Source organism: Alosa pseudoharengus, unplaced genomic scaffold (assembly GCF_046254945.1).
Source record: "Alosa pseudoharengus isolate Yale_2024_CS ecotype anadromous, Long Island Sound unplaced genomic scaffold, YU_APseudo_1.1 YU_APseudo_1.1_scf_20, whole genome shotgun sequence".
NCBI lineage: Eukaryota > Metazoa > Chordata > Actinopteri > Clupeiformes > Clupeidae > Alosa > Alosa pseudoharengus.
Window position 1 is genome coordinate 3,825,595 of NW_027468664.1, and position 22,155 is coordinate 3,847,749.

The 22,155-nt window shown below is 41.8% G+C and overlaps 1 protein-coding gene across 1 annotated transcript in view; it reads left to right on the forward strand.

Moving 5' to 3' along the window:
* snd1 (staphylococcal nuclease and tudor domain containing 1) overlaps nucleotides 1-22,155 on the forward strand; it is a 148,659-nt gene that overhangs the window by 101,680 nt on the left and 24,824 nt on the right. Inside the window, exons 17-18 of the mRNA XM_076296249.1 lie at nucleotides 4,866-5,054; nucleotides 19,368-19,512. Coding sequence (XP_076152364.1) covers nucleotides 4,866-5,054; nucleotides 19,368-19,512 — 334 coding nt within the window. The remainder of the gene's footprint in view (nucleotides 1-4,865; nucleotides 5,055-19,367; nucleotides 19,513-22,155) is intronic.

Genomic DNA, 22,155 nt, shown 5'->3' on the forward strand with positions numbered 1-22,155 from the left:
TTAATGAAAACCAACCTCCATCTCTCCCTACTCCCCCTGTCCTAGTCGTCCACTTGTTATTCAGTTGAAAGTAATGCTTACGTCTGCAACTTAGAGGCAAGTCACTGAATTCCCACCTAATGTGATATTAGAAAGAAATGTTTGGAGGACTTCGCTCTGATCACTGCACTCTGATACTCCTTCTCCCAGTATTTATTTCCCTTTTTGTCTCTTTTCCAGTCACTACCCTGCCAAACACATTCAGAGTAATTGCTTGGTGACATAAATTGAAAGAGTATTGCAGATGACTATTGAACTGTTGTGTTTCTATTCCTGTTACAAGGAAATGGACATATACATGACCACATTAAATTTCAAGATTTTTTTTTTACTACTGTATAAATCATAGTTTGTAATGTCATATTCTAGTACAAAATCTTTTAAGTGAAGTATTGATCCCTTGGGGATCAATCAATTATCCATCTATCTATCTATATATCTATCTATCTATCTGTCTATCTATCTAGAAGTATCATTAACAGATATATGGATAAGATATTATGTTGCTAACAGTATGCTAAATGTCAGTATTTTCATACACCACTACTCCCAAACCCCTATTCTTGGTACGATATGAAGGTCTTTACATTTTTTTCTATGGTCATCTTTAGGGTTGGGTATCGTTTGGGTTTTATCCGATACCGGTGCTAAAACGATACTTTTAAAACGGTGCCGGTGCCGAAACGGTGCCTGAACCGGTACTTTGTTTTTAAAATATTTTAAATTAAAATGGTCTAAAGCATGAATTGCTTTTTTTTATTGATGAGACAAATTTGAACATGAAATTGAACTGTTATATTCAATTTACTATCAATATCTCATTGCCCCTATGAATAATACATTTAAATGTTAAAACAGCTTGCCATGCATGCACACACAATGGTAAGCTCTGCTTTCAAGTTTACCCAGTGTAGGCGGTTTGCCATAAGGTATGTTAAAACCGCTTGCCATAAAACTGGCAGGTCATGGACAACGGCATTTGCAAGCAAGCTAATCTAACAGGGACTCTACTTTCCAGTTAATTCAGTGTGTTGCCAAATGCTTCAAGAAATTGTATGTCTTAACCCATAACACGCAGTAGTTTTGTGGTGCACCCCTCTGGTTTATACATCCAGTGTTTATCATCTAACTGTATCTGGATGTCTTGCTATCAGAGCAAGATGTTAGAGATGGCGCATGACATGCAGTGATGCCTCGTATAAAAAATAAAATAAAAAAAAACGCTATTTAAGCACCGAAATGAGGCACCGAAATCCACGTTGTTATTCGATGCAGTTACTACCGTTTGTGTCGGCACCGGTGCCATATTAGAACCGTGTTTCGGTGCCCAACCCTAGTCATCTTGATTCTAGTGTTCCATCTTCATGGAGCCATTTTGGCCGTGTAGAAAAGTCTCCACTGGGAGCCATCTGGGCTCTTTGCAAAGCCCTTCCTCTCCTATTGTGGGTGGATTTGCTTTGGATTGGAGAGTAAGTGCTGTGTGGGCCGGCAGCATCACGGGCAGATTAACTCTGGGGGTGTGAATTTTGTCTGTTACCTCACACTGTGAGAGACGTTTAAACAGCCGCGTGAACAGGTGCTGCTGGGGCAGGTCTGTTACAACAGCGAAACGGCCTGAGCTCTGAGAAGGGAGCAGTAATCAATGGGCTACATTATCACCTCTGCCGGTAGTCAAGTGGCCCTCTCAATGAGACACCCCACTGAACCCTGCTGTCCCACTTTATGCTGATTACTGCACAGTCAGAGCTGACGTCTGTTGGATCCTTTTACAGCAAAAAACAGTCGCAAAGCGACAAAGGCACCTGAGTTGGCTAGAATTAGTGGTATGGTGTTATTGCAAAATGATAAATGGCTTAAGTTAAAGCTCTGGACTGTGTAGTCTATGTGGTATTGATGCCTCAGTGGGGCAGTTTGTTATAATTGTGTTTCTTGGACCCCCTCCCATTAAGTGAGAATGTGTGTCATATTCAAGTGAAAAGCAAATTCCCCTTCCATTACTGCTGCTGTGACATCACTCTTAGTTTAGGAGTTGCCATTTTTCCTTACTAAGAGTAGTTCTGAAAGGCTTTGTGAATAACTTTTAAGAGGAAACTCCTAGATAAAAGTGTGATTTAGTGCGATACGGGCCCAGGTGTTTTAACCCATTCGCGCTGGATGCTGCATGACGCAACATTGACCCTCCCGCTGGATGCTGCATAGCGCAACATTGACCCTCCCGCTGGATGCTGCGTAGCGCAGCATGCTTTTTATTTCATGTTTCTAGGTGCTACAGAGGCTTAGATATTAAATTTTGGTAGACGTTGACAATTTTTAGTATGTTTTCAGAAAACCCTCAGGAAATAAGGTTATTTAGTCTAGAATGCCATAGGATTCTATAGGCGTTTTTAGCAGGCATTTTAGGAGTAAATGGGTTAAGGTACCCTAAAGGCATGCCTTGAACAGTGGGTTGGCATTAAAGGTACAGCTCTAAAATAGTTCAACTCTTATCTCAATCATAGATCATTCTCAGTGTCCATAGGCCAGCATTCCTCTTCCACAGACGCTGTGTCTTGTGGAGTCCCCCAGGGATCCATTCTGGGCCCAGTTTCCTTCTCCCTGTACATGCTCCCATTAAGTGACATCATTAGAAAGGATAATATTTCTTTCCACTTACATGTGGATGATTCACACCTGTATCTCCCACCTAAATCCAGGGACTCCCTACAGGCTCTCCAAGAATGCCTTAATGAAGTCAAAGTCTGGATGGCAAATAATTTCCTCCGGCTCAATAATGACAAAACAGAGGTGATATTTTTTTGGTCCCACCAAATCTAGTAACCCCCTCACTGACAACTTAGGTCACTTCTCCTCATTTTTTTTCAAACCACATGCAAGAAATGTGGGTATTATCTTGTCTAGACTCTGGGCTTTGTCTTGATAAACAGATCTGTTGTCAAGAGTAGCTTTATCAGTTGAGAATCATCACCAAACTTAAACCCTTTCTGTCATACCATAAGCTGTGTATAAATGTGCTTTAAAATAAATTGTACTTACTTACAAAATCCATAAATGCAGGCTGTATGTTTTACTCATAAATGCTGGTTTATAATGGCCCACTCATCATTGAACAGAGGTATGGCACTTGTAACTGTGGGCTCAGGTCAGGAGGCCTATAGGAGGAGGCATTTTGAGCTGGGCAGAGGTACATCGCCATAGTGAACTCACAAGGCCCCATTCCCTACTTTCTTGTCTGACATTTGGATGCTTGTAGGTGCCGTCTCACTCTGATAGCAGTGCACTTCCAGTGGAAGGGGTAGAGCGAATGATGAGCATGAGCAAGGCAGAGTGTAACTGTTGTGGAGAGATGCGTTTGCTCAGACGTCCCTCTGTTGAAGAGAGCCCATCCTCTTTCCTTTTATGGAGTGTACCACTGGCACAGAAAATGTATTGTTAAAGAAGGAACGAGCACAAGAACAGGTTCATTATTTAAGAGGTATTTTAAGCTTCAAGGAAAGCATTTTGTCTATGCTGGAAAGAAACTGCTGTGCCTTTTAGGCTTCAAAGTGTTAGGGGAGCACTGGTGCTAGCACTTTTTCTTATATCACCATGGGTCAGTTTTAGATTTCAGTGTCCTAGCATTGTTTAGAGTGTGCACAGGTCAAAATGTAGTCGAGCTCTTGGACACAACACAACATTGGTTAAGCACCACACTTGTTTATTTACAGTCCCCTTGGATGGACAAATAGATGAGGCAAAGCATGTTTGCTTATCTTCGTAATATAAGGTTGCTTGTTATTGCTGTGTTTAATCAAAGTGAAGATTATGCACTCATTAAAAAGCTTTTACTCTCTGGGGACTCATGGCCATGCTTGGTGAAATAATTGACGTTAGATTTCCCATGAGTCTGGGAGGCTAAGCAGCCAGATCTTAATTGTTTGACTCTCTTCATCTCTACCCTTCAGTATCTTTTCACAACATCTTTGTGCTCCCACTGTTGATACTGTCTTTAACCTGCATTGCTAAAAACAAAAACCCTTCCATTTAAAATGTGATTGAGAGTTATGTAAATTTGTTAATGTTTCATTTTACAGTCATTATAGCTGGTCCGAGCTCAGAAACCAATGTAATACGTTATCAGTCAGTGTGGAGGAAGCTCCGAATGTCCAACTGCAGACAGAATCTGTGTTGGGTTTAATTGCGCAAGAAAGATGAGCAGTGTTGAACAAAAGAAAGACACTGATAATGTGGGTGCATGCTGGAGGGTGTGTGTTGCGTGGGGGACACAGTCTGGTGTACAGGGCTGCTGGCAGTCGATGGACCGACTGCTCACAGGTCTCCTATGATCTGTTTCTAATGACCGAGCAGAGGCCACAGAGCAGTGATGGCTTTCTTTTCTAATCTTTAATACAGAACTTCAAAAGTGCAATTAGTGTTTATTTTTGTTAAACAAATAATTCTTCTAGACTTACAATAATGATGTATATGCTGTTTATCTGAAGGATAATAGTTAACAATTAACCATTTGTTTGTATCTTCCTTGCTTGTCGATGTGTTGTTTGAGGTGTTTTTTATACATTTGTTGAGCGTTTAGTGGGCTCAGACATGTGAACTAATCCATAAAAGGGCTGAAATAGAGTAACAAAAAATGTATTTAGTACTACGTAATCAGCAGAATTATTTAGATTTGCGATACATGGTAGAAATATAACTTTCTGTTTTTACAAAAAATAATAACCTCTCTCTCTCTCTCTCTCTCTCTCTCTCTCTCTCTCTCTCTCTCTCTCTCTCTCTCTCTCTCTCTCTCTGCTTCTCCCTTATCTTTCTCCTTTCCTCACTCCATCCCCCAGGTGGAAGTAGAAGTTGAAAGCATGGACAAGGCAGGCAACTTTATCGGCTGGCTGCACATTGATGGGGCGAATCTTTCCGTGGCCCTGGTCGAGAACGCACTCTCAAAGGTCCACTTCACTGCAGAGCGTAGTGCCTACTACAAGACCCTGGTCTCTGCAGAGGAGCCTGCTCGTCAGCGGAGAGAGAAGGTAAGTCATTTCTTTTTGTTTGTAGCACACACTTGCATATATTCTTTATCAAACTGGCATTCGCTCATACCCCTTTATTAGCTCACCCTTTCGTCCTGAAAATATTCCTTTAAAAACCTGTGCAATAGTCATTCACAGCACCTAAAATATTTCTCTTCACCACTTTAGTTCTGTCATTTTGCAATATGCAGGTAGGTCTATTAGAGCATTTGTACTCTAAAAAGATCAAGTACAGTTCTCTGGTCAGAATTACTAAACATAGTGGGTGGTCTAACTCAGGCCGCTAAACAAATGTGGGAGAGTAAAACTAATGTGTAGCTTATGGGGTGGAACATGGCCATATATTTTGAGCTTATCAGTAAGGTTCCTCTCCTTGGGGCTGTGATTGATGGAGCCTTCTCTCTTTGTGATCCCAATCTTCCTCTCCATTTTCATTACGGCTGGTGAAGCTGAGGCTAGTGTCGTGCTGGCAGATGAATTTGGGCTCGCCAGCTGTTAGCTCGTCCTCTATCCCTCACCCTGAAAAACCGCACTAGAAGAGTCTGAGCTCATATCAATATGATCTACTGCCCAAGCCAGAAGGGACTGTCTCTGCCCTCCCTCTGAATCAATCATCACCCTCTGGACAGAAATATCTCACTGCCACCCTCCCAATACAGCATGGATCTGGACTGAAATATAGGTTTATCAGCGTGTATAGCCCTCACCTGAGAATGAAACTAGCTGAACTCAGACCACTGCACTCTCACTATGAATCTGAATCTGAATCTGAACATTGTATATCCAATCATTAGTGCAGTGCCTGCTCACTTGTCACTTTTCCAGCATTCACAGCCTGCCCTGATGGGTAGCCAACCTGGCCATGTGCTATTCAGACCCATCAACTTATAGCCACTTCAAAACCTGGCAAATTCAAGAACACTTCTCTTCTTCTCTGAGTTTTCTTTTTTGCCTGTGCTCCAGTGGGTTCACTGAGCTAGAACTGATGCAGTGGTATTTGAAAGTAGAATAGCACAAATGACAGAGACAAGATAGACACATTATCTCTTTTGATTGGGCTTGAAACTTTTCCCCCCCTTTTCCACCTTCAATTCTCTATTTTTCTCACCAAGCAATTTGTATGGAGAAAGGAGCCTCTGTGTGAGTGTGGCTCAGTTATTTTGTAAAGTAGAGAGCAGTTAGCAAAAATGTAAGAGGTTGCCTACTATGAGCAACCTCTGTGTCCGTTTGGGATTTATATGTGTATTTTTTGTTTTAATACAGATAGATAGACCAGGCAGACTGTCTGATTAGACTGTGCTATTACTGTCCACTGGTTTGGTCCCACATTATTACTTTATTGTGTTTTAGCGCAAATGATGCATGTAGGAGAATCCATGATGTGTGGATGTTTTTGCCCTCTAAAAGATCTGTCCTGCTGTATCATCTTGATAAATAGCTTTTTTTATGTTTTAAAAAGCTATGCTTGTAATTAGAACAAGCTAATTACAAAGAAATAAATCAAGTCTTGAAAATAACCACAGTTTTCTGTTGAGCAAGGGATTTTCTAATCTAATTACAGGGAAGTATATAGATTAACCAGGTCCCGATGGGCTCCCATGTCTCACAGCATGAGCAGGCAGTTCTACTCGACCTCTCTCTCTCTCTGATCTCATTTACTGCTCTCCCTTTCCCCACCACCTCCTCTCTCACACTGATCTTCAGCAGACCCCTCTCACAACCACACATCCCCATCTCCCACTTCTGGTCTCTGGAACCCGCGTTCCTTTAATATCGCTTTCATCCTCTCATTGTCCCCTGGCTCTCTTTTATAGGCTTTGTAGGCCTTATCATAGAGAAGCTTAATTCTGTCTCCCGTGGTGAAGCCACGGCATGATTACTGCCATTTTTTTTTTCTTCTTTCTTCTCCTGCTTTGTATTAATGTCATCTAGGTTGAGAGGGTCACCTGGATGCTCTGGCATTCTGACCATACAAGCAGTAAAACCTGCAGCAAGATGGTGTCTTTCTCTCGCTGGCTCTCACTCACTCACTCACACTCACTCTCATCCCCCTTCGTGCCCACTCTGTGTCCGACTGTCCGTGTTGCTTGTCTGTCCAGCCTTTGTGGTGTGCAGTCCATGTCAGTTTAAATTCCTCGGCATACACTTTGACATTGAACACAGACATGTCCTTGTGGACGGCTGATTGAAGTGTAATCCGCTTTGAAATTTTTTTTGGGAGATATCCAATCACTCTGAGTAACTTTCAGCAACACCTCGATGTAGTGCTTATGAATATAAACCTATGAAAATTCTTCCTGGAAAAGAATTTTGTGTACCAAACTTGCCATGTCTTTTGTTAGATCGTTGCCAACATTCTTCCTTGCTTCCCCCAGAAAGGACCAATTATAAAGGATCTACTGTGTCCCCTTGAGCACATCACCCATAGAAAATACAAAAAAAAGCATTTTGTCTTTACTTCTTGTTTTTGTTCTTCTTCTACCAATCTATCCATCCATTAAAAGTGTTCTGACAAAAAAGTAGAAAGAAATGGTCTCACTGTTAAAGGTCCCAAGGAGCACCATCGTACATAGTCAGCATATTACACACCTGGCTGAACAAGAACAAGCTGAGGACGAATCAAGATAATTGGGGTTTGAGAGTAGCTAATGGGGCTGTGTGTTTGCCCATCAGCTAGGCTTTTCACAAAGTATCACTCTATGCACAAGTCAGAGCCATAGATCGCTTTACTTTTGTTATCATAATCTAATATCAGTGTTTATCAAAAAGAGAGATTACTCTAAATCAATCCATTGCCTGTTGTTCTTTGATCTGTACACAATCTGTTGTGGATAGAGAAGCTTAAAGAAGAGAAAGGGAATCATTAAAGGGCACTTATACTACACAATATTGACTGATTTAATGGTCTCAATTAATTCATTCAACGCCAAATAGTTGTTGAGTTCTGAAATTAAAAACATGATTCAATGAACAATACAGAATTGCTCAATCAATTAAATGTTTGATATAAAATTGTATTTGTCATGTTCGCACTGTATATACATATGGAATAATAAAATTACATAAACCAATTAAACCACAACAAAGGCTTTTTTTGCCATAAAATGATGGTCACTTATACACTCATCTGTTCATTTGTCCATGCAGTGCTACAGTAGCAATCCCAGTTAATCTCTTTAAGCAGATCTTCATCACAGCCCTCCCTGTGGCTATATTGCTCAGCCCTCCCTTTTGATGGCCTCCGTGAAGAGATTTGTGTGCCGTGATTCCTCCTGCTCTATGGTTGCTAAATTGCATCAGCCCCAGTGAAGGATTGAGACTAATGGCACTTGGGTAGCAGATGAGATATATGTATATTACCATTCTGGCCATCACTCCTCACACCACTGTCATTGGTGCTGCTAATTTAACAAATGGAGGCCAGGCAGTGTCAGGTAGGAACAACGGGAGTGACACAATGCATCACAGAAAGAGTTATCCAATTAGACACAGCACTTTCCCTCCACATACCTTCACTGGTTATCAGCAGCAGTCAACTTTGTGCTCCAGGTTGGATGCTTCACCTGCTCCCCCATTCACTTAAGTTTTATGGATTCCAATGCAGAGATAAAAATCAATCCCTGGATGTTGCAGGGAAGGTTGACATCAGTGAAATGGAATACAAATGTTATCATTGAAACAGTGTCTCAGTGCAAGTCCAGTGGCCTCACAGAGAGCATTAACATCATTTAATCAGCTGTGCCAGTGGTCAGTCTTGTTGTGGTTTGCACGGTGTGTGTGTGTGTGTGTGTCTTTATGTGTGTGCATCTCCCCTCTTTTACAAATAATTTCTGTGGTCATACAAAGCCTAACCCCTCATCACATCAATTCTATACATCTAATGGCTTACATATTATGAGCTTTACTGTTCTGGGCAGTGTGATACACATTCTCTGTATCTTTCTCTCCCCTCCCCCCTTCACTTGCTTTACCTCAAACACTAGAACTCCCCTGCAGGCTAGTTGCAGAGGCATGCATGCTCATATATACACACACAGCACAGGGGGGTTGGGAGAAGAGATCAGTGCAGGAGTTTTGCATGTACATTTTATTCACACATTCTCATCACGTGTTTTCTGTGCAGAGTTGTCCCCTAAATATTTCCTTTAAATATTACTCATCCAAAGACAAATAAAGTAGTTATATGCAGGTGTGTTTTTAGGAGTAGTTTTTTACCAGTACTTTTGATTCCGTATTCAGAGTAGGGCTGGGCGATATGGACCAAAAGTCATATCCCGATATATGAAGGTTGAATATCGATATACGATATATATCCCGATATTTTTTCTGCAAAGTTAGAGGTGTAAAATGAAATGTTCAGTCAAATAACAATAAAATGTAAACATAAAACTGGAGTGCCTTTTTTGAAATCAAAGCTCCGTAAGGTGCACATTTAAATAAAAAAAATATCTTAAATAAAAATAGCCTATAAAATAAAATAGGCCAATCTTTTTCTGAAATAAATATATTTATATGACAAAAGTAGCGTGCAGTTTCACAGCAGTGCAGAGAGGGGAGCAGTGCAGAGAGCTCCGGTCAGCGGCTTGCGTGGAGCAAGGATCACGGCGCAAATTTGAACTATATCGATATATGTGATATAGTCTAATTCCATATCGCATTTTAAAATATATCGATATATCGCCCAGCCCTAATTCAGAGCACTCTGTCAAGGAGAATTTTACATTTTTATCACACAAAATTAGTCTTACTAGCAGAGGCTAACGTCCACTTAGCCTCATGATTTTTCTAGCTGAGAGTCTATACACCGATTATGTATGAATGTGAAAATAGAGTGATGCACATAGTCCTTGTTGGAATGTCCTCTATTAAGCCTTGATTTTTGACAATACATTTTTATATCTAGATAGATATTGCTAGATGTGTTTTAGGAAATAAGAATAATAAATCAGAACATATCTCAATTTGCCATGGGTATGAATACATATGGGCTTAGTTATACCTCTGTAAAATCACATTTTTGTTATTGACCTTGAGCTTATGATTGAATGCATGTGTGAAATAACTTATTCATGTGCACACATAATTATGCACAATGAAATATGCAGTCATTATTAGATAATGAATTTAACATCTGTCAGATGCACATGAAAGCACATCTCCTTACAGTATCGCAGTACAGTGATTCTTTCCTGTTGAATTCTTTCTCCATATGCATGTGCATTTGTTCATGTGCAACCATGTGTCCTTGGCCCTTTGAGTGTCCTTCTCCAGCGCTCTGTGGATTCCTTTAGGCTCTTAGCAAAGGTCCTCGGGGGCAGGTTTGTGGCTGCCCTTGGCCTGTCCAAGCAGAAAGAGTCCACATGACTCTTGAGGACCATGGTTGTAATGTGTGTAAAGGGAGGGGGCAGTGTGACACAGACAATAATGAGAGATGACACTGTGAATTGCATTACTGCTGATTAACACATGCTTGGATACGCAGGCAGCCAGAGTACAGAAATGATTGCCATCTCTCTTTCCTTTCTCTCTGTGCTCCCCCCCCCCCCCCCTTTTCCCATTTCTCTAGAGAGAGCTGTTGAGTGCTGGTGATTGTGAAGGACATGTTGCACTTGCCTATAGTTGCTTTAGTCTTTGGGAGCTGCCGCAAACAGCCATTTTTAAACTAGTTCTAGTAAAGGTCAGATGGATGTACATTGAGTACATTAGTTTTTTGGTCTTGATGTTGAATGTTTGTAACATCCACATCTGCAATTAGAATTTCTCCCCAAGTGCCAGTGATGTAAGCTGTTAGGTCTGGCAATTGCAAAACAAGCAATGTAGAAGAATCAGCGTCAAGTCATAGGCACCCCATAACGAGCCAAACTGCATGAATATCCATACCTTCACTTGCAGTTCCAAGGACTGGTGGTCTGTGTTAAGTTCTTGATCATCGAGAAGGTGTTCAGTCATGTGGGAGAATGTCTGGACAAAGACATATTTTGTTTATAACAGATATCATTTTCTTATGTCAAACCAAGCTTTGCACATCTTTTCTAACCATCTTCCAAATGGCAGAGACGGTGCTTCTCTTGAGGTAAGTGACCTGATGAGTCTTGTTGCCTTGAATCTGGCTGCCAACTCTAAACAATTAAAGGTGACACATTATCAAAATGTCCCTTTTTAAGGGTTTTTATATAGTTGGGTATCTGGATTGGTACCAGGGCCAGCCGCTTGTTTATGGACTGTCTACATCTGTAAACGTTAATCAGTGAGCCATTTAGATAAGTGATGTCAAGTTTGGCAGCTTGTTAAATAAAACCACCTAAATTCTCCACTCATGACTAAAGCGGGAAAGTTTGGTTTTATTTCGCAAAATTGGGACCTGTTAGCAACATGTCAAAGTGAAGCAATTGGGCAAGATGCTTTTGTTTTTAAAGGAACAGGCACACAAACAGGCCACTTTGAACAGGGGGGTATTCCAAGTACGTGGTTTAGTGACAAACCTGGGTAAGTTAACTCCGGGTAAGTGGTAAACCTCCTACAACAAGAGCCCTATGGCATTGTTTTGTTAGGAGATTGAATCCATATAGCTCTTCTATTAGGAGGTTTACCCCTTACTCTGAGTTAACGTACCCAGGTTTGTCACTAAACCACATACTTGGAATACCCCCCTGGGCTCTTCAGACTGCATTGAAAAGGTGTTAAGGTGCTTTTTCCTTTTGGTATTTTGACTAAAAAAGGGGGTGCAATATGTCATCTTTAAACAGTTTGAGATGCAAGAGATATATAAATTGATATTGACTTTTTACATTTCCTTTGGGATTGCAGTGTTTGTGTGATCTAGATTTAGGTATGTCACACTGATGGGTCTCTATGAGAGAGCATGCATGAGACTACTGAGCCGCAGTAGTAAAATAGCAGGAGAATGGGACTGGTATAAGCTCCTCTGCTGGGGACTGGGCTAACATCGGAGCTAACGGCTCATCAATTTTCTTTATTACCTGCTCTAAAAAAAAAAGGTCTGATAGTGCGGGGAGGCTATTCTTAGCTCTTCAGCCTATTTCACTTCTAAATGCTCTTCTAATTCTCCATCTCACTCTGCCTCCCTAGCTCTGAACATCAAAGACTGATGCTTGGCCACTTTTATTTTGTTTGTGGATTTTTTTTTTTAAAAATTTGAAAGCAGAATTACAGTTAAATGCTGCCGTTCACTGGAGTGCATGTTAAAAAGGCATGGTTGTGGAGTGGCAAATATCTAGAAATATTAGAAAATAGAAAATATACAAAATAGAGCACTGACACAAATTGCATTGGTGGAAAAATATCAAATTAGCTGTTTAGACTGGCAATGATAATTGTGTGGTATGGATTGGTCAGTGCCATACATAGTTTATGCCATACAATATCAGGATTTAAAGCATAAACATACAGTATATCAACATTATAAAGTATTATAAAATAAATTGCTGAATTTCACAAGTAAGTATATGTGAGCTAAACTTTCTGCCATATTCCCTGACAACACAATTGAAGTCACTTCTATCAGCATTGAGTGTAATTGCTCAGTAACAACTCAGTTGACTTATTTATTGTCTGCTTATAAGTTTTTAAATTTGCTCCCTATCTGCCACATTTGTTAAATCAGGGTCTTAGTGTTTCATGAAGTTTCAAAAGACCATCATGTTTAAACACTGAAACACAACAGTGTATTGAGAGAAGGTGATCATACTGTTTGCCTATTCTAGTATTTGGAGAAACAGAAGTCCCTCTATTCTGTTGAAGTGATGGAAGCCAGTCTGCAGTATATGTCCTCTTAATATCAGACAGACTTAGGCCTCTGTCTCGCCTGAAGGAGACACAGTTACGTAAATGTGCACTCAGTCTCTGTGCCTTCACCATTCTCTTTCATCTCTCTGCATTCTCTTTCTTCCTCCATCTCTGCCTCTGCCACTGCCTCTCTTTTATCCATATCTTCAGTAGCTTTTCCCTCCCCTCCATATCTCTATCCCTCTTTCTGTGTTTGCTTCACTCCGCACACCCCACTCTCTCTCTCTGTCTCTCCATATCTCCCTCGCTATCCCTGTGCCCTGGGCTAGTTGCCAGCTCAATAGGCAGGACGTGCTCTGACATGGCTGCAGAGGCTTTGGAGGACTCCTCCTGGGCATAAGTGTTTTCCTGCGGGGCAACTGTCCATTACATTTCCTCTTAGCCCATTACTTCTCTTCCTTACTCCTTTGTCCTCATGAGCACAGGCAGTCGCGCTTCCTAAGAAAACAAACAGGCAAGAGCAGACACACGTACGTGCAGCTAGAGGACGGCTGTGAGTGCGAAGCAAAGAGAATTGATCTGAGAAATTAGAGGTACACTTCAAGAGATAAGTACCAGTGTCACCATGGAGACTCCCTAGCAACCTTCAAAAATATGTGGTCAATTAAAAAGATTTCCATTGCATATTTACACTGTAACTTAAAATGCACTATACCTTACATACATGAAACCCTTCTTGGACACTGGTTTGATATGACAAAAGCAGTGCATGTCCAAAACGCTGTTTGATAAGTGTACTTAAAATATGGCAGCACATTAATCAGGCATTCCAATCCCCTTTATCCTCAACGTAAGCTCTTTGCTGGAGTCAGTCATAATGCATGTCTCACACATTGCTTCATTGTCAGTCTACCAAGAAGAATGGAGAATAGATTGACTTCCTGAAAACGGCAAGCCATCTCAATGCAATAACCAATGCAAATCCATGTCTTCCTTTTTGATATCAAATTAATTCATAACACAGATGTCCCGTAGAATGGAATTCCTCCATTTTAGTGGTATGCTTTATCCCTGCTTTTAACCGCAAGATGCTGTATCTGCTTTCTATGATTTTGCTTGCAGTAACTGTAGCATGTACAGTATAGGCTGCACTCAGGCAGAAAGGGGTTCTGCATTGCATAAGGGTCCTTATGTCTTGAGCTTCTGCCTGCGGCAGTGTCTCTTGAGATGGGGGTGGCATGGTGGAGTATGGTAAGAACTCAGCCTCTAAAGAGCAGGTTGCACACACGCGCGCGCGCACGCACACACACACACACACACACACACACACACACACACACACACACACACACACACACACACACACACACACACACACACACACACACACACACACACACACACACACACACACACACACACACACACACACACACACACACACACACACACACACACACACACACACACACACACACACACACACACACACACACACACACACACACACACACACACACACACACACACACACACACACACACACACACACACACAAGACCACCCGCCACCACGCAGATGTGTATGCCCTGTTACCATGGTTATGGCCTGTGGACATATCAGTGTGAAACAGACTCCTAAGCGATGTCATCTGTCCACCCATCGCTGAAGGCTTTTATTAAGCCCAACCCCAGTCAGCTCTATGGCAGTATACAGTTGCATTCCGTTACACCAGAAAATACCTCTGATGTAACAGTCCTGGTGTGTGAGTGTGAGAGTGAGTTTATGTGTATGTGACAGAGACTTTAGGGAAGGAGGCTATATTAGCAGTGTAAGCTGCGGTTTAGAGTCGACTGCTGTGGAACATCTGTTGGCTGTGATACGAGGCTAAGGAGAGGTTCTCCATCTGCTTAAATTCCCAGCTGCTCGCTCAAACCCTATGCGCCACCTGTGCCGTTTTAATGCATAGTTTTATCTGCTAAGTAAGCGCATCCCAATCTTCTCATATGCCTCCCCTCTGACATGCTGTCCGAGTCGGACAGGCAGCAAATATCCGCATTTAACCGGATTATAGTGCTTCTCCGAGTTGACGTCTCACAGACAGTCTAACAGCAGGACATATTAAGGCTTGTAGGGTTCGGCATGAATTGCGTGTGTTTCTTGAAAAATATAAAATTCGTCTAGTATCAGTGTGTAATTCTGTACCGTGTTGACCTGGCTCATGTCTGTTGTACTGCGGTTGGTTCCTTTGTATGGAAAAGGTGGAGAGGGGCGCGGACATGTTGGCGTTCTGTCCTCGGCTGTTTTAGGATTGTGTTCAGACAGGCTGCTAGCACAGTGCATTTGAATATGACAGTAGCAGGGCCTGTGAACGTGGTTCGAATATGTATGCATTGCCCAGACCTTTAAATCAGTCATATCATCTTCCATCTCAACCCGCCGACAGCTCTCTGCCCTCGGGTTAATGACTCTTCAACCAGTCCCTCCTCTGGTGGTGGTGGGAGTAGTGGGGGTAGGAGGTGTTGGTGGTATGTCTCTACTTGCACCTTGTCAAGTCTGTCACCCCAAGAGGTCACAGCTGTCATGTGTCAATTGTGAGATCATCAAACATACAAACAGCATTCCCTGCAAGTCCTACAGTGCACCAACCTATTGATCACTGTCACTGCACTCTTAGTTGCAATGTGAAGCATGTGGGTGAGCATGTCCAAATGGGTCATCTGATGGGGGGTCTGATCAATTCAGTTAGCTCCCTTACCCTGTAGTATTCTAGTTTGAGATTCCTCTAGCAGACATAAGCATCACATTTGAAATTGCATTGGGTTGTTTTGGAAGATTATATTAAATGGGGGAAATATATACTGTACTGTAAACCTGTGTCAGTTATTCTTTTAGCAGATGGTTTTATCCAAAGCGAGTTATAAAATGAGTAATACAATTACATTAAAGTTACATTGCAAAGAAGACCTTAAGTAATAATAAATACTATTACATTACTACCAGTACATTTATTGTTGTGGAAAAAAGCCAAATGTTCAGGGACTGGGAATATGGTTTTGTTTAATTAGGTGGTTTGGGTTTGGTATTTCCTATCATTTTCATAATGCTGTTATTATGATTAACATTATGGTTTTGTTGTAATGGTGGCTGTGATTGTTAATCTGTTGTATTAACTATGAGATCTGCCATCACACCCCATGGCTTATTTTGTCCCCAATGCTTTTAATGGTTCAATCAATAGAGTCACAATAATTGAGCCCAGAAAAAACCTGTTTAACCCAGTACTTTCTGCCATTGTTATGCTTATAGTGATGGATTTTCTTTGCTCTTTGACTCACCAAACAGCCCCATTCAGCTTGGAGAGAGCTAGCAACTTGCAGCTAGCTATAGGAGAGCCATTTCGAGCCAACAGAGTTGACAGACAACTTGATTGCAGAGCAATTAGCAGTGTCTGTTCAGTTTTAAATAGTGTTACACATAGCATAGCATAGCATAGCATAGCTTTCACACCTATGCACTGGAGTTCAGGGAAACTGTATGCTAGGCACCTTTTTTCTAGAGCGTTCTGGTCCAATCCTTGGTGCACACCAGAATTTGAGAAACGGAGTTCACAAACAAACCCAATGAACTGTTCAAGTGGACACTCTAGTCTACTATAATCTCTGTACAAGAAGAGGAGCTGGGGGCAATAGGCAGGTGGAACGGAAGCAGCGTTTGGGGGAAAGTTATGCAGACTTGAATATTCAGCTGCTTCTTGAATATAAAGAGTTGAGAAGAATTCCGGCAGTTTTCAGCCTAATCCCTATTATTAGCTATCATTAGGTTGCTGGAGTTCTCCTTCAAACAACATATTGGCCTTTTGTTCTCCCACAGTGGCAACAATTAATATATAGAGATGCTACATTTCTTGTCAGTTGGGGCATACTGAATTTAAATGTGGGAAAGACCTCCTCCCACATATCCCAGTGAATCCTATGTCCCCATTCACTTGTTAAACTTGTGATTAGCAGCAAAGAAATACAGTGACACAAGTCACATAGTAGACCTGGCGTTTAGTTGACTCTTTTGTCTTCACTTCCATCCATGTTTGTCTGATTGTATTTTTCCGTGCCCCTACTCTGCCCCTTCTCTCTCCGCTACACTGTCCTTTTCTCTTCCTGAGTGGCGTGGACCTTGGCTGTGAGTCTGTGCGCTCTGGGTGTTGATGGGGCTTCGCTCTTACAGGGCTGAACACATTCTATTGGAATTGACACGCTGTCACCTTTAATCAGTGTTTGGGATGTCCCCCCTCCTCTTTTCGTTGTGTGTGTGTGTGCGTGAACGTGCGTGCGTGTGCACAAGAGAGAGTGAAAGAGAGAAGAAAAAGAGTTTTCTTTAGGATTGTGATAGAATAGCTCAGTAAAGGCACTGCCTTCCCTAGCCCATCACCTGAATGCTAAGTGCTACTTTAGTTAATTGCTCCATGGTCACCTGAGGCCAGAAACTGTGTTGGATTGCAGTTACGTTGGGGTATGCAAGACTTTCAGTAGCCTTTCATCAAAAACATTAGCGGAGTCCCGGAAAGGCACCTCTGCAAGTATCACTCCTCATTATAATAAGCACGCTGCAGGTCTTCCCTTGTAATAAAGTGTCTCATTTGCTCTGTATGTGGTGTTGTCTGAGGAGCATAAATAGATTATTCTGGTCCCTTGACAAGAGCGATCTTCCCTCCCTTGTCATCCATTTGGTGCTGATAGAATTGTGCGAACACTTGGCCTTGTGAAGGTCAGAGCTGCATCTGTTAAGGAAAGACCCTCATTTTTGCCAAACCTTTCAAACTATGGTTTGTTGAATCTGGAGTTCGCTTGCTCCCTCTCTCCCGCACTCGCCCTATCTCCGTTTCTGCATATCTCCATTTGTGTGTCGGCACACTCATTGCAGTTCTGGCTGCAGTAGTGACTGAGCAGCAGCAGCAGCAGCCACACCTGCGCTCAAGTGGAACAAACAGGAATGGTTGGCTACTCAGGGAAGGTCATCGGCCTCAGGCAGGACAGAGAGTTTGTGTGTGTGTGTGTGTGTGTCTGCGCACGTGCGTGTGTGTCTGCATGTGTGTGTTTGCAGTTAGGAGTTATTTGTGTAGGGTTTTTCAGAATTGTTATTGCCGTGGCATTAGGACGCACATGGGTGTATGTCGGTGTGTATTTGTGGGGTTTGCAGCGGCGTGCGCTCATGCCCTTGCCACTGCGGCATGCGTCTGCACATGTCAGAGGTCATTCAGCCACTGGGTTTGAGCATCCACGGTGACCAGCTGTGCCAGAGACAACATTGTGATGGTCGCCACCATAATGAATGGTGACACTATAATCTGTGTCATTCTGATTGGCCTTGCCTCTCCGATTAAAAGCTTCTCTGTGCTGCAAACATTGCATTATGGGAACAAAATGTAGCAGATTGGTGCTGGGTGCAGAGGGCTTTGGGCAGAGAGCTGCTGTAGCATGGCTTATTTACATCTTCATTAACGCTTCATAATCTCTAAGCGCTTATTTGTAGGTTTCTCATTTATTGCATGGCTAGGAGGTGAATGATTAATTGCAATTGTGGATGGTTAACCCAGTCCTTTTGTCAAATGTGATGTGGCAAGGTATTTAAGGCTCAGTGTTTGTGTCACTTGTACTGATAACACAAGATGTTTATCCTGGTGCTTTGCCTCTGCAGCAACAAGGGTAAAAACATAGTGAAGTCCTCTTGGAAATGTCTGTTCTGCCCAAATCTCAGACTTAATTAGTTTATACCAATTCTGTATGAAGTATTCCTAATTAACTTGTAACAAGGCTATTGAAACACTGGTATGAATGGCAACACCTGACAGTGAGTTAGTTTGGAGACCGGTTCAGAAAAGGCTAGTCTGACTTTCTTGAGAGTGACCGAAATGTTGACAGATATTTTTATAATGGTGGTGAAGTTGTTAACGCTGGTTGATTTTGTGCAACAATTGCTTAGCTGGTCGGGAAGAGATGTTGTCCACTGTCTGTGGTTTTTCATTTGTTGCCCCAAGCTCCACTCTTTGGTGTAATGAGCCTGCTGCCCGTGTCCTCTCTCGCGGAATGACAAGAGAATCGGGCAGCGGTCCCGCATACAGTGCTGTAACTGAAAACCTCACATCATTCTAGCTGTGTGTTCCATGTTCACACTTAAAACATTCCAGTGTTTATTGACATTAAATGGAGAGACAAAGTGACTCAGACAGAGTTGAGAAATATTGGCTGTGCCATTCAAACAATGTTGTTTCAGTAGCACAGAAGAAACAGTTGCAATTTGATTGGTCGTTAACTTCAGATATCAACAACCGTTTGCCAGAATCAAGGGTGGCACCTTTAATCTAAAGTCAGTGGCTAGCCTTGTCGATCCCCACCTCAGACATGATCAGTTTTTACCACTGTCATGGCAGTGTTGATGCTTGCTACCTGACTGGAGGTTTTATTTCTTCTCTCCATGTACGGCATGTTATGTAACTGTACATTGCAGTTAACTAATACCAGCATGTCTAATTATTCTTAATATGCCTTTGTGTCTCTGATTCCGTGACAGATCTGGGCCAACTATGAGGACAAGCCAACAGAGGAAGTGGCAGCTCTGCAGTCGGAAGAGAAAGAGCGGGTGGCCAAGTACCGAGCCGTATACGTCACTGAAATCACAGATGAACTGCACTTCTACGCACAGGATGTAGAGACGGGTGAGTTCTACTGGCTGATCTCCTAGTCTTTCTCCTGACCTTTCAACTTTCATTTGTAGCTACTATGCCATCTACTGTACTTGCAGAAGGCGTGGCTTGTGTTCAGGAGAAAATAAAATAATTTTAGCTGCTCAGACATCAGATCCAAGAACACTAAACTCATGCTGACTAAATACCAAGTTTTACTCATCATATGAAACACCCTTTGGCATATTTAACTTTGTTGAACAAGGTCACCTGCATAAGGAGTGAGCCTTCACAAATGTTTATAACTATTCTGTTAGTTCAAGGGCATGGTTATGCACTAAATCTGGGGTTGAGTTATCCATTTGGACACACCAAACACGGAGGTCTCTCATGCATAGCCCAATTTGGAAACACAGCAGGTTATGTTTATGCAGAGCTGTAAAAGTGTCTATGAGGCTAATTTTTTTACATTTAGCTTGTTGGTTAATATACATTAATTCATATCCATGTGAATCCAGTCAGAACGACACTGCTTTTGCAAAAAACAGATAATTTTGAGAGGTGGGGCTAGATTGTATGTTGACATACTTTATACAGTTCATGTATTGCCCTTAAGTCATTTGAATAATTAAGGGTCTTCGCTCCTGTTTCAGTTGTAGTCTACTTTGACAAGGCCACAAAATCGACTTTCGTCAACACTTAATGCGTTCTAATGAGATAATTAATTAATTTGCATTAATTTGGAACCAATCTCAGTCTTCGGTTGCCAAGAGCGTGACAAATCCCATCACATTAAGTCCTGCTTTTAGCTGTGGATAACTCAATGGAGGAGACCTGCAGGTGTTAAAGAATGCAGTTATTCCCCCAATACAGCCCTTGCTTTTCCGGTCTCCACATTCCTGTCAGCTTGATAGGAAGTAGTGATAAATATAACCATGTTTGCTGCAAATCATCACTTTTATCTCGTAGTGAAAAGGCCCAAGAGGCCGACGGCATTCACCCGAGGAGATCAAATAAGGTTGGACTGCCCTATGTGTAGCCTGCCTCATTCCACAGTCAATGTTTGTTCATTGTGTATAGTGAGTGTAACGTAAGTATTTGAAACTTACAAATTCAATGTTTAACTTATTTATATTTTATACTATATATTTTTGAATTTTTGAATTCATGGAAATGGAATTAACCAGATTGTGTGAAATTACCCAGATTGTGGAACCCCAGTATCAAATTACATCTCTGCAAATTTTGAAATAATACAAAGAATCTAATCATTGTCTAAAAAGATTTTCCAATTGGCAACAGATTTTGAGGTTGCTATATTGCCCAGATTGGAGGCAAATAGCTGGCAATCAAAAATTGCTGTGTGCTATGCCATGTGTGATATGAGGGTCTCAGCAACATGTTGCAGACCACGACTAGATTTCTAGCAAATAACTTTTTGAAAAGGGGTCGTTGTTTGTTATTTAAACAAGTAATATGTATGCTGATGCTGTCCCTGACACTTCTCTGATACTGCAATGCAGTTCAGTTGGTGTTGGGACCTTTGCTGATTTGGCAACTGTGTCAAGCAGTTCTTGTCACTGGGGTTTAAAGTTGGCATAAGAATGTTGCCTAATGAATATAGCAGGTTTTTTTAATCAGGTCTCTGTGCACATTTTCATCACCCTGCTTTTAAACCAAGCAGATGTTTCTCACCTAATGAAATCAAGTCTTATGAACCTACCCTGTGTCCAGAGAATTTTTAAAACTTTGAAACCCTTTTTTCCCCACTGTAAATATGGAACATCAGATGCTTTCCATTTACTGTTAACTCTGTAGATAGATAGATACTATTATTCATCCTGAGGGAATCTGTGGTTTTTGAACACAGAACACACACACACACACACACACACACACTAGGAGAAGTCGGAATCCATTGCTGCGGTGCCCGGAAAGCAGTTGGGTTAGGTGCCTTGTGCTGTTCAATCGCTGGCCCTGCCCACATTTGATTGAACCAACCACCCTTTGGCCACCAATCTGATTCCCTAACCAGTAGGTGAAACAAGTGTGGAATAGCTGCACACTGGAAAAGCTCCCAAAATGTAGCTAAAACATGTTATTTGACTATCTGTGTAAACACCTAATGGTGCCTCACCCTGGGTGTTTGTTTCCCTGTGGTTGTACAGTACATATGTTAGAGATATTGAATTCCCCCTTTGCTTTCCTCCATAGCTGGTGTGTGTTCATGTTGTATGCTTTTTCTCCTTTGCATTTTTTCACAGTTATAGGAACGTCAGCTATTACCAACCGTCCCGTATATCCAACCTCTTACATGTATGTGTCACTTAATATTCATTTCTATACAAACCAAGACGGCGGATTCCTAAAGAAACGCAGGCACTCACACCATAAGTGTATCTACATTAGCTATACCAAAAATTACTTTTTACCATGACTCGAAGAGCTGTAAACAGTGTTGTAAGGCTGCGTGTACAAATCCGCTTGGAGCTCCAGTGGAATTTTGATTTGCGATGAGAATTCTAACCGTTGATGTGCCGTGAGAAAGGTTGGGAATAGACGACCCACCAGGCCAACACTAACCTCCGAGCGTGGTAAACAAAATCAGCTATTTCAGGCAGTAAAAGCCCCTGTAAGAACCAAACTAGATTGTGTTCAAATCTACACACCTATGGC